The following is a 13,609-nucleotide window of genomic DNA, read 5'->3' on the forward strand; positions in this document are numbered from 1 at the left end:
GGTCACCCAAGTTTAAGTGTTTACACAAAATGTGCTTTTAAATGAATGCTTTAGTGTATCAATAATGCCTTGATGATGTCAGGGCGAGCCTCTTCTTTGATTTGGGAAAAAAACTCCCATGTAATTAAAATGTATGTTCTCTGATTGAGTATTTGGCTTAATTAGATAGCAACTTAATCTGTGGCTTGCTTTGTGCGATGGTCATTTTAATTCTGTCATCTTAAGTTGCAGAGAAGAGGGGTTGAAAATTACACGCTAGTCATCAAGCATACAATAGAATGAGTATCTCTGGGCAAAGTTACACATTGATTGGTTAAGTTCGTTTGTTTGGTGTTTTGTAGCCCAAGCCAATCTTGAACTTGTGGCAGTCCTCCTGTCTCAGCCTCTTGAGTGCTGTGATAACAAATGTACAACCATGCCTGGTCTAAAAACAATTTATGATTGGGATAGATCCTCAGCCTCTCTGCATCACTTTGCTCTTCTGTGCCATGTTTGAGATGTGTCTATGGTGTTTACAAATGTGTGGTCACCCAGAAGCCTGTGCAGATGCTAGTGTCATCTTTCATCGTGATTACACTAGCCCAGGAAGGTTAGCCAGTTCAGTGAGAGTAGGTAGTAGACAAGAGCTGGAAGGTCCTGGTGTTGTGGGCTATGGCTTCCAGTTCCCTTTCTGCTGGCACTCACTAATTCTGGGAAATCCTGCCTTTGTTGTCGATGTTGCTTTGTTTCCGCTCTTGCTCTTTGTTTTTAAAGATATAATAAGTACATAAAGGTGTGTTATTCCTAAATGCAGATTTCTTTTCAGGCTGAAGTATTTGTTGTTAATTCACTGTTGTTGCCTTGTTAATAATAGATGTTTTGTAGCACTGGTCAACCAACCTACACTTATAATAATATCCAGGCAAAGGGACTTTAAGCAAGTGCTTTGTTCAACAAACAGCATGAACATTCTGGAAAAAATATTATGTCATTACCAACTTTCGGAGTCTGCTTAACAAACTAGAACATAGGGTCAGCAAGAACTTTCTGAGTAGAAATTTCAGTGGCATGGGAGCTAGTCCCTGATGTCAGCAGATGGGAGTATATGAAATTAAGAAGTTCTTGCAAAGCAAAGGAAACTATCAGCAGAGCCCACAACTGGGAATGGGAGACAAGCTTTGCTAGCTATTTCAGATAGGGGATAATGCCTAGGATTTACAAAGAAATGCAGAAACTAAATACCAAAGCAGTAAAACTTGCAGCCAATTAATGGGCTAATAAAACAGTTCTCATAAGAAGAAAGACAACTGGCCAATGATTACTTTTAAAACTGTTCAACATTCCCAGGCATCAAAGAAATGCAAATTAAAACTACTTTTCTATATCACCTTACCCTAGTCAGGCTAGTTGTCATCAAGAAATCTGTGAATAAATATTGGAGAAGATGTGGGGAAAGATAAGCTCTTACTCATTGCTGGTTAGAGTGCAAATTAGGATAGCCATTAAGAAAATAAGTTTGGAGGGGCCTTAGAAGCCTAAAGCTATGGTAGGCGGAGCAGGTGTATCTCTGTGAGTTCAAGGCCATCTTGGTCTACAAGACAGCCAAGGCTACACAGAGAAACTGTGTCTCAAAAACAAAACAAAACAAAGAACAAAAGAAAAGAAAAACTAAAGCTAGAACTACTATATGACCCAGCCATTCAATCCTGGTCACTTATCTACCACAGAAATATTTGTACATCCGTGTTTATTACTGCTCTGGTCATCTGTCTGCAAGAAAATGGAACCAGCCTAGATACCCATCAACAGATGAATGGAGAATGAAATGTGGTATATGTGCAAAATGAAATATTATTCTGCTATAAAGAAAAATGAAATTTATAGGAAAATGGAAAATGTAATACTAAGCTTAGTGACACAAATTCAGAAAAAAAAAAAACCCTGCTTTTTCTCATGCAGATTCTAGCCTATAACATATAGTGTATATATGTAAACAGGTGTAAGTGTAGGTATATAGTAAATGATTTAGAAAGGAGACAAAGAGAGCCTAATATTTGGTGATGAGAAAAGAGAATGCAGACAGGAAGATATGAGTCATAGAAAAGAATGTTAAAAACAAAAATTTCTCCATAGTATCAATTCCATCATAGTCTTTTTTCTTTCTGTGGTGTAAGTATATAAAATTTAATTGATAGTAAATGTGTAAAATCCTAAGTGAAGCCTCCATGGCTTCAGAATGGCTATTGTAACTGCAGAAGTTCACTGGGATGCATGGAGTTTGGGAGTGGACAAGTGTTGGAGTAGCTACACTAATCTAGTTGTGCAATGTCTTACATGTGAGTGAAGTAAAATATGGTGATATTCCTTTATGCATTTTGTGAAACATTTAACAGGCTAATCAAATTCATTATAACTTTCAGACTAAATAAACTTGAAGATACCATTATACTAATTAAAGGAAAGATTGAAGAAGTGAGTCTTCCTGTAGAAAAGGTGGATGTTATTATATCAGAGTGGATGGTAAGTAAAAAAAAAAAAAATGACTATGGCAGCAACTTTTGGTGGTAGGTGGTATTAGATAGTGCTGACTTTTGGCCTGTGCAGTTGGAGCAGACATATTCTTTTGTTGTCTAGGTTTGTAGGAACAACTCTGAGGAGTAACAAGGGTACGCTGGGGCTGTGCCATTCAAGTGTCTCCATCCTGCTCACTGTCTTCTCTGTGGCCCACTGCGCTATGCGATCAGTGGTCTTTCATACACTGGATGTCATTGACTTGTGTCACGTAGCTGTGTTAAACTCTTCAGTCAAGGGTGAATATTTAAGTATATAGTTAGATGATGGTAATTACCAATGGATAGGAATTATTGCTGCAACTTGCTGCAATCTGAAAAATGACAGAGTTCCTCTGGTGTGGAAAATTGAATGTCTTTTAAAAGTTCTGTTTGATAAACTATATTATCATGTAATAAGTTTATCAAAACAATCTTAAAACAGTTTAAGCAATATTTTTTTTTCTATATTTTTTTTAATGAACATAGTGACAGTCCAGCAAAATAGTTTTTTGGGAGCTTTTGAAATACTGGGATTTAATAGTCAGTTTCTAGTTTAGAGTGTCACGTGGGTATGGACAGCATAGCCTTAGAGCTTATATCCCATTTTCTTCTCTATCGCAGGTAGGTTTTCAGGGTATTGTAGCTACTGATCCTTAGAACATACGATTGTGGCCTGGTGTGTCATTCCAGGAGGCAGGCCCTGCAGCACTCTGTTCTCAGTTATGCTGTTGGGTGTTGAGTTTCATTTTCAGCTGGCCTGCTAGTGAAGCCCTTGTGACAGGCACTATGAGGGTGGGTGCTCTTCTCTGATCTCCTCTGCTTTAAGGGTTAGAAACCTATATATTCATTATTATCGTGACATTTTTAAGTAATATAAAATTGTGAGTGTTCGTTCAGTGCATACCACTTTGCTTACCACAGTGTTTTCTTAAGTAATCTCACATAGCCACATAACAGGTGGCTCAAGATGAGAACAGATCAGACCTATTATCTGCTGCTGTTTTTCTTCACATTTCTTACTTCTCTGTGGGTTCATTTGTAGAAGTGTTCTATCTTGGCTATCTGCTAAGTGCCTCTTCTTTGCCATCTGCTCCTTAAAGACAAAGGCACTCTGTTTCTGTATACCCTTTTCTCCATTATTATTTTAGTCTGTTTTTATAAGCCTTTATTGCAGTTATAATATAATTAAATCATTTTCTCCTTCCCTTACCTCTCCAACCCATCCCATCTGTGTGTGCCTATGTGAGTGTGTGTGCTTTGTCCACGTACTTGTGTGTATGCTTTTAGGGCTGACCACCTGGTTAGCTTTTGCACTTTAGTTGAGCCTTCTCTCACAGCTGTCAGGGCTGTCACAGCTTATGTTGTTATAGTCTGTTAGTAAACCTTTTTCCTCTAGAGAATGAAACACAATTCACTCAGTACTGGCAGAGTCTATAAGTCTCAGTGTAAATACATGATGATGGGCGCTCCTTGAAGGAGAACTTGTCCTGACAGAGATTCACTGGCCCTGACACAGTGGTGTTTGTGATTTTCTGTGCAAGTGCAGAGGCAGATGGTGTATGGCAGATTGATGACGTTGTCTGAGCTCTCAGCCTCTTCCTCACCTCTGGGACACATGATGGAACCTCTCAGTGCCTCGGTTTCCTGCTCTGTAAAATGACGAAACAGTAGTACTCACTGTGTGGGCCTCTGTGAGGATCAGATGAGCTGCTGCTTGCAAATGTCTCAAGATGGCTTTGGCGCACCTGACAGCTCAGGAAACAGCTGTTCGGTTTCAGACAGTAACACAGCAAGTGAATGAGTCACTAGACTGTGAGGCATGGAATGGCTGCTAACCGCCCAGATAGCTCTACTGGACAGCAAGCCCTGTAGAGCATTCATCCTGTTCTCCTTCCTTTCAGACATGATATTTGAGTCATCCTGGCTTTGTCTATTCTTGCTGACCCGTTCAGTTCTGGAGAACAGCTGTGACCTTGACATCCTGGATGATGAGGATGCCGGTACCTGCACAGTGTTTCCTATCTTCACGGCTGATATGCCATCTTGTAGATATTTTGATGGGATTTTAGTGTTTAGTTCTTAACCACTATTCTCTATTTAAGAGCAAATCTGTGTATCAGAATGTCAGGGCCAACTGATTTTTGACCATAGCCTGTCATGCTTCACTTTTCCTTCATCCCTTAAGCATGGCTACACTCCAAGTTCTTTTTCATGTGCTTGAGTCCTGTATCCCTGATTTGATGGTTGTGAATGTCTGCTTCTTGCTTGGCTATTAAGCAGTTTCTTGGGTCATGCTGTTTGCCACAGAACCTTTTCAATGTCTTGGAGAGAACTGGTTCCAGCCAGATTTCTTTCTCCTGCAGATACTCTGTTTTCATGTCTGAATGGCTCAAAAATAGACCTTAGATATGTATTTGAATGTGGAGAGCCTGTGTCCAGTGTCCCTGGAGGCCATGTCCTTTTGGGCTGCAGTTGTCTGATTCTTCATCCCAGGACATGTCCTTGATGCATCACCTCTGCCACAGCCTCTGCTTCGGGACCCCACGTATTGAGGGTCTGGTATCCACGTAGGATTTTTTTTTTTTTTTTTAGTCTTTTGTCCTTGCCCTAGGTTAGGTGTTCCTCCAAGTCCTTCCTGATTGCTGCTGCTTTTATCTTATATAGTGATTGCTAATTCTTTTCTTGGTCCACTTCTGTGGTATTCAAGCCTTTTCACATCTCCTCTTGTTTTTTACCTTTGGTCTTTGAATTCCATTCTGTTTTGTGATGAGTAATGTTCGTGTGTTCCGTAAGTTGAACTCTTTACCAGGCAGAAATCTCCCTCTTTTTTGCATCTAATCCTCTCATTTATTGTGTAGATTGATGGGAAGGAACTGCCATGGAGTACTGTGTATTTGATATGCCTTGCTTGTTTTGTTTTTTCTCCTACTTCTGCATAGGTTTGCTCTGCAGACTTGTCTGACTAACCATCTTTTTAGTGAATCATGCTTCTCTCCAAGTAACAGTGTGTGGGTGGTGTCTTTCCAAATGGGCCACTCAATGCTCATCTCCCTTTTCTTTCTTAAAGGTCTTTTAAATTTTGATTCCATCCATTAATTTGAATGATTTACCCAAGATTAACATTCTCAGAATGTTGAATCACATGAGGTAGGAAATAAATGGCTGTTAAGAGCCTGATACTGGCCTAAGATAACTTGGCTCTGGACCTGCAGCATTCTATATTCCCATATCTTTGGAGTTCAGTCAGTCAGCCTTTGTAGGTCCAGTTTTTTGGGAACTTTCACTCACACAGCGGAACAAAGCCCCTTGTCAACTTGAAACACGGGAAGTACACAAGGAATTTACCTTATTGACTTTGGCAGGATTTTAGATTACTGGCTTTGGCTCAGTTCTTCGAGATACATCAAGCATTAAATTAGGGCTTTGCATTTCCCTGAGGCCGATTTGTGCTTCAAAGTCCTTCACAAAGTGGGTGGAGTGAGGAGGAAGTGTTGGACCATGTATACCGTGCTGTTTGGGTGGGCTACTGAATGCACTGCATGTTTGACTGTCCTTGTTGTTTGGGGCAGTTTCTTGCAGTCCTCACCTGAGCTGCACCCCATGCTTCTTTACCAGCTTTAGCAAATGCCATTAGGGTAGAAGCTTATTGATGCATCTAAAAGATAGTTCTTTCTTAGTATATATTTGTTATATTTTGAAGATTAAGGTCTTGTTTTTTTTAACTACAGTCATACTGCTGGTTAACATTTTCTGTAGCCTTGAAATCCTGTGTGTGTGTATGTATTACAGAGTCATTCTAGTGTGTTTATGGTACTGTGGCAAAGTAATTGAGGTTGTGTAATTGACAGATATAGACAATATATTTCCAAATATTCACAGTTTTCCAGCTACAATTCCAAAGTCAAGGTTCTGGCAGGTTCTATATCTGGTCAGGGTCTGCTGTCTGCTGCCAGGATAATGCCTTATTGCTGTGTGTTCTAGGCAGTGGACACTGTCTTCACATAGACAAGGACAGAGGAGGCAAGTTCACTGCCTCAAGTGTGATAGGCTTCTTCCTCATGGCTCAATTACTTTGAAAAATCTCCAGTTTTATTCTTTTTAGACAGTCTTCTAGACTGACCTCACACTGGTGATGATGAGGGTCCTGGAGGGCCCTGAATTCACAAACTCACTGTACTCTTGCTTCAGCCTCTGAGTGCTGGGATTGCAGTCAATTAATTTTTAGTTAGCATACAAGATAAAGGGCTTTATTATAACATTTTCACAGATGCATGTCATTGTGTGTTGCTGGTAACTCCCCACTGACCTGCTGCCCCCTTTCCTTCTTGTTTCTTTCTTCTGTGTGGCTCCCCTCTGCTACATGTCATTCGTATATATAAATGTGTGTATAAATCAAGCTGACTTCACGTGAGAGAAAACGTGATTCTTATTCTTTTCCCCTCTTATTCTCCTTTCTTTAGGCTTCTTCCTCCTTTATAGAACCCTTGTCTATTTTCTTGTTTTATGTATGAATTTTTTAAATACAAAGTCTGTATATGGGAGAAAAATATGTTTGCCTTTCTTATTTTACTTCATACCAGTACATTGTTGGTTCAGTTCTAATATATGGATTTGGGGAGACACACTGAGATCATAGCACACTATTGTGCTATTGTCTTTATTAAAGCTACCAGCTAATACTTTGGTCGTTCTCTTAAGTGTAGACTACCAGGTTATAATTAATATCCTCCTGGTTTGATGTGGGTACTCTTGCGTTAGATTTACATTACATTCTTCAGCCATGAGAGCTGAGTCTGGAATAAGAGTGTGTGTGTTCTGAGCTCTTGAGATGCTACTGCACTTGTTTTTAGTTTCTTTTTTTTTAATTTGTTTACATTTTTAATTAATTTGTTTTTTATTAATTACAGTTTATTCACTTTGTATCCCAGCTATAGCCTCCTCCCTCATCCCCTCCCAATCCCACCCTCCCTCCCTCATCTCCCATGCCCCTCCCCAAGTCCACTGATAGAGGACGTCTTCCTCCCCTTCCCTCTGACCCTACTCTATCAGGTCTCATCAGGACTGGCTGCATTGTCTTCCTCTGTGGCCTGGTAAGGCTGCTCCCCCCCTCAGGGGGAGGTGATCAAAGAGCCAGCCACTGAGTTCATGTCAGAGACAGTCCCTGTTCCTGTTACTAGGGAACCCATTTGGAGACTGAGCTGTCCTGGGCTACATCTGTGCAGGGGTTCTAGGTTATCTCTACGCACGGTCCTTGTTTGGAGTATCAGTCTCAGAAAAGACCCCTTTACCCAGATTTTTTGGTTTTGTTGCTCTCCTTGTGGAGCTCCTGTCCTCTAAGATCAACAATCAATAAATGGGACCTCATGGAACTGAAAAGCTTCTGTAAAGCGAAGGACACTGTCATCAGATCAAAACGACAGCCTACAGACAGGGAAAGGATCTTCATCAACCCTGTATCTGACAGAGGGCTAATATCCAAAATACATAAAGAACTCAAGAAGTTAAAAAGCAACAAATCAAGTAATCTAGTTAAAAAATGGGGTACAGAGCTAAACAGAGAATTCTCTGTAGAGGAATATAGAATGACAGAGAAACACTTAAAGAAATGCTCAGCGTCCTTAGTCATCAGGGAAATGCAAATCAAAACCTTACACCCATCAGAATGGCTAAGGTCAAAAACTCAAGTGACAGTACACTTTGTAGAGGATGTGGAGAAAGAGGAACCCTCCTCCATTGCTGGTGGGAATGTAAACTTGTTTTTAGTTTCTTAAAACACCGAGGGTGCAAAGGAAGGGTCTTGTATTGATCAGGTCAGAGTGCCATCTAGTGGGAGAAAGGTTATTTTATTTTATTTTATTAATTACACTTTATTCACTTTGTATCCCCCATAAACCCTTCCCTCCTCCTCTCCCGATCCCATCCTTCCTCCCCCTTCTTCACGCATGCCCCTCCCCAAGTCCACTGATAGGGGAGGTCCTCCTCTCCTTCCTTCTGATCTTAGTCTATCAGATTACATCAGGAGTGGCTGCATTGTCATCTTCTGTGGCCTGGTAAGGCTGCCCCCCCTCCTCAGGGGAAGGTGATCAAAGAGCAGGCCAATCAGATTATGTCAGAGGCAGTTCCTCTTCCCGTTACTGTGGAACCCACTTGGACACTAAACTGCCATGGGCTACATCTGTGCAGGGGTTCTAGGTTATCTCCATGCCTGGTTTTTGACTTTAGAATTTTCCAGGCTGAGAGGAGCAAGTAGAGTAAAAGCATCTTGCTTTCCAGAAGCCCATTGCATTAGAGAGTAAGCACTATGTGATCAGGGGTGGGTGGAAAGGCCCTGGTGTTGCAAGACTGTGGTCAATATGTACTCAGTACCTAGCAGGAGTAGCTACATTCATTCTACCTTACATAGAAGGCAGTAATAGGATAAAGTAATAGGAAACCATAGCTCCTCTGACAAATGTGTACAATTTTTACATGTGTACAATTTTACCATCTTTTGATTAGCACTAATATAAAAATGCTATCCTTCATCTTTTCCCTATCACTCAGGACCTATCCCAATCTTCCAGCAGACTCTGTGCTGCCCTTGTGAAGTGTGTGTGTCTCCAGCCCATGGCATGTTCATTCCTTTAGCAACTGCTGTGAGGCAGAATAAAGTGCAGGGTACTGTGTTTCAGACCTATGCTTGTGTTCACTGCAGTGCAGATGCAGTCTGCACACTGTTCTAGTCCTATTTTTCTATACATCTCCTTTAAGCCTACATGCTTAATATTATTGACTGCTGTAGCTACAGCCTTAACTTAATTCTTTCAAACTGTTCCCCTTTGACATTTGCTGTGATTGTGACTTCTGCTGAGATTGTGGCCTCTGCTGTGACCGTGGCTTTTGTAATAGTGGCTTCTGCTGTGATTGTGGCTTCTGTAATAGTGTCTTCTGCTGTGATCACGACTTCTACTGTGATCCATGGCTTCTGCAGAAGAGTTGGTGAATTTCAAGTGTCAGGAAAGTCTATAAAGCCTATGGGCACCTGCTGTTGATTTTCATCTCCTTTGTTTACAGACTCGGCTTTCATTCCTTCAGACTTGTTCACACCTATTTCATGACCATGTATCTGCTGTGAGAACTGTCCCTCTCTGGTTTAGGGTGTATGTGTTCACTAGGTTTTAAATGGAGTATGACGTGAGTGTCACTATAACAGTGATTGCTGTTAACATTTAGCCTTTTAAGTTTATATTCAAGTCAACTGCTGAGGATTCTTACTCTGTTTTGTGTCTGTAGGTTTTGTTTCCAGCATTATGCAGTTATCAGATGCTCATTCATCAGGGTGCTTCTGTGCTCTGATAAAGGTTGGCTTCTTTCCATGACGAAGCACTCTTTGTTTCTGATCATAGTTTTGGTGCTTTAGTCTTCCTGGTCGTTTTCAGTGTTTATATTAGAATGTCATATATATTTCTGCCATTTCCCATTTTATTTTGCTTTTGTTCTTGTGGTACTGTCAATTGAAACCAGGGTCTGGTGCATACTAGGCAAGTCCTTTACCTCTGAACCACAACCACAGTCCTTCCCTTTAACCTGTGTTTCTGTGTTTAAGTGGATTTCTTGTGTAGCAAACACAGATGGTCCCTAACATGCAATATACCCCAGCTTATGATTTGTCAACTTTATGTTTAAAATCCTGGTGTTTTCCCAGCAGTGGCATAGGTGGATCATATTGTGGGTATGGTTTAGTTGTTTTTAATTAAAAATGTTTTTATTGTATGCAAATGGGTCTTTTGCCTGAATGTATATATGTGCAACATGTATATGTCTGGTGCCCATGGAGGCCAGAAAAGGCATCAGATCTTCTGAGATTGAAGTTACAGGAGCATGTGACCCTCCATGTGGGTGCTGGGAATTGAACCCAGGTCTTCTGCATAAGCAACCAGTGATGTTAACCACTCTGCCATCTCTCTAGCCGCTATAATTTCCATTGTGGCTACACTAGATTACACTCCCTCCATTTGAGTAAATTTATTCTATGTCTTTTTCTGTGCCTTTTGATGGGGTCTGGGTTTTGATGTCAAATTCAGTGGTCTTCCCCCATGAAGGTGGAAATATTTGTCATAAAATTTATTCCTTTCTCTTTTACACTTGGTCTTGAATCTAGTCTAGGGCTTTTTGCCAGGCAGTTTGATTGGAACTGTACTGTTGAATGTGCTTGTCCAGGAATTCTGGTATGCGTGTTACATCCTGTGAGTGTGTTATTGGTTAGATCTTGTGGGTGTGTTATGGGTTACATCTCACAGGCTTATTTGGTGTAAGTAATCTTTTATTTTTTTTTCTCTAAATTATTTCATATGACTGTCAGTAGTTTTTTCTCCAGAGTAACTGCTTGATTTTAACTATCTCTTAACTTGGTTTTGCCTAGGGCTGTTTCAGTCATTTGGTTATTTGAAATTAGGAAAGAGGCTTGTACTGAAAGTATCTGTTTTTATTTAATCATCAGTGAACCTGTACCAGGAAGATTTCATGAGCATGTTAGGAGTCAGGTTCCTGTTTTCAGTCTGCATCCCTGGTTTAAGTCCATGTGTTCTTTTGTGGTTCTTAAGTTTTGAAGGGCAAATGCAGTATTTCATGTTATAAAGTAAAAGTCAGTCTTGAAAGAAGAATGCCCCATGAGCATCATAGGAGGTAATATTAGGTATAATCCTTCCAGATGGTGCCCTACAGGTGAGGCAGCAGCCTGTGAAATTGTACTCTGAATTGCACTGCAGATGAGTAGGGTGTCGGGAGCAAAGCTTTCTGGTATCAGTAATGAACGGCTTGGTTCAGGACCAAGGACAGTTCCTGGGACGCTAAAGGCTGTTTAGTCGCGTGGGAAGCCTTTAAGTGAATGAAGTTCAGGAAACTGGAAAGTTAGGAGGAAGGAAGGAAGTAGCTGTTAACAGTTCACACACCATCTTCACCTATTCACCTTTAATGAGCAATATTAATTAAGTTTCTCAGTGCCATCCATGTATTAGTTCTACATATAATTTGCATGTCATGTACTCTTCTACCCCAGTGTTTCAGTTGCTCACTAAGATACCACTCTGAAGTATTAAAATTCCGATTCCATTTAATATGTTCTCTGGGAAGTTTTTCGTTTTAGAATAACTGCTTCCTGCAGTACCCCTGTCATCTCAATACAAATATGCAATCCTCCAGGCAGGCAAACAAAATAGAAATTCAGACCTTTGCTTCCATCATCAGACCAGGTTCACATTCTGCTTTAGTTTAGTCGCTGTTTGTGTGACCGGATTTTACTGTAGGTCTCAAGCTGTTACCATTTCTAAGCCTTTATTTCTTCTTTAGGTGATGGCAGTGACAGTGTATTCTATGAGGTAATTGAGATATTCTCTCTAAAGCACAGTCAGCACCATTACTAGTACTCAGCAGTTTTGGTTTTAGAAAAGAAACTCTCACTTTAGGTAACTAATTTTATTTTGTACCAGAGCATTTTAAAAGTAAGTTTCTGTCATTTAATCAGTGTGGATGCATGTGCAGTCCATGCTGTTCCTCATCAAGACTGCTGCTCGAGACAGTGTGGACCATGTGGTGTGCTCCGTGTGCTTGCACGTTTCGGGGCCTACATAGTAGGGCCATTTATGATTGACTGACAAGAAATAGTTAAGGAAATAGATGCCGATGAAGACAAAGAAGTGTACATACGTAGTAACATCAGAAAAATCTTTTTTAATAGATTAACAATTGAGCAATTACCTGAATACTGGGAGAACCAATGACCCAGTGAAACTGTCAAACTCTGAGTCTTCAGTAGTGTGACAAAGCTCCCAGCTATGACAAGTATGATCTGTTGTTTAAGGGGTTATTTTCCCACTGACTGGCTGGCTCTCCTATTTGGTTGTTTTTATTTGTATGGTTGGTTGGCTGTTTTGTGCGTGGGGTGTGTGGTGGTGGTGGTGGTGATGCTTCTTTATGTAGTGCTTGTCCTTGCTGTCCTGTGGCTCACTGTGTAGATCAGGATGGCCTCAAACTCACAGAGATCCTCCTGGGTGCTGAGATTAAAAGTGCATGCCATCACACCCAGCCAATTCCCCTGCTCTTTGACTTTGATATAATAGAAGCTTATATGGGTGCAGAATCTTGTATTAGAATGGAAAACCTTATCAAAGAGAGCCATGAAGAGAGGAAAAGGAGGTAGAGATGGGAAGAACTGACTTATTGTAGCCACCTGCTTCTGTCCATGCAGAAGCCATCACCATTGACTCTGTCAGGCATGTTGATTTCCATGGGTGCCAGGTTTGCCTCTTCCTGTATATGAAGCAATGCAAGTGCTGGCTTCTTTGCTTTTGGGAGTCTCTGACCAGTAACAACTGGGTAGAAACTGGAGAGCAGAGATATGACATTCATGGAGGGTGTTTGTACGTGGGTAGTTGCATCCCTTGGTTACTTTAGGGGAGATCCTCAGAGTTGGAATTGGAACAGGTTCTCATAGTTTGAAAAAAAGTCATTTTTATTGTGCTTAAAATTGTATTTCTTAGTTATGAATTGTGAAGGCATTTTGAGAGGTTTTTTTTTTTTTTTTTTTTGTCTAGATAGAGTAAATGTATAATTCAAGAAAAATGTATTATGGTGTATTAGCTAATTTTTTTTTTTTTGACACAGAGTCCTTTTTAAAGAGGGCACCTAGATTGAGAAAATGATCCCGGGCAAGCCTGTGAGGCATTTTCTTAATAGATGGTTGATTTGGGGGAGCCCAGCCTGTTGTGAGTAGTATACATAAATCAGGCTTTGGGTTAGGGTTAGGGTGTGCTTTGTCTGCATGTCTATCTGTGCACCACATGTGTGCCAGGTGCCAGAAGAGGGCATTAGGTTCCCTGAAACTGGGTTACAGATGGTTGTGAGCCATCATGTGGGTGCTGGGAATAGAGCTCAGTCCTCTGGAAGAGGAGCCACTGCTCTTAACCATTGAGCCATCTCTCCAGGCCTCCAATTGTTTTTTTTTTCTCTTCTTTCTTTCTTTTGTCCTTCCTTCCTTCCTTCTTTCCTTCCTTCCTTCCTTCCTTCCTTCCTTCCTTCCTTCCTTCCTTCCTTCCTTCCTT

The 13,609-nt window shown here is 40.8% G+C and overlaps 1 protein-coding gene across 2 annotated transcripts in view; it reads left to right on the top strand.

Moving 5' to 3' along the window:
- Prmt3 (protein arginine methyltransferase 3) overlaps positions 1-13,609 on the top strand; it is an 84,892-nt gene that overhangs the window by 25,163 nt on the left and 46,120 nt on the right. For both annotated transcript variants that reach the window (XM_055608373.1, XM_055608374.1), the window contains exon 10: positions 2,400-2,499. In XM_055608373.1, coding sequence (XP_055464348.1) covers positions 2,400-2,499 — 100 coding nt within the window. The remainder of the gene's footprint in view (positions 1-2,399; positions 2,500-13,609) is intronic.

Source organism: Psammomys obesus, unplaced genomic scaffold (assembly GCF_907164565.1).
Source record: "Psammomys obesus unplaced genomic scaffold, mPsaObe1.curated_primary_1811, whole genome shotgun sequence".
Lineage (NCBI taxonomy): Eukaryota > Metazoa > Chordata > Mammalia > Rodentia > Muridae > Psammomys > Psammomys obesus.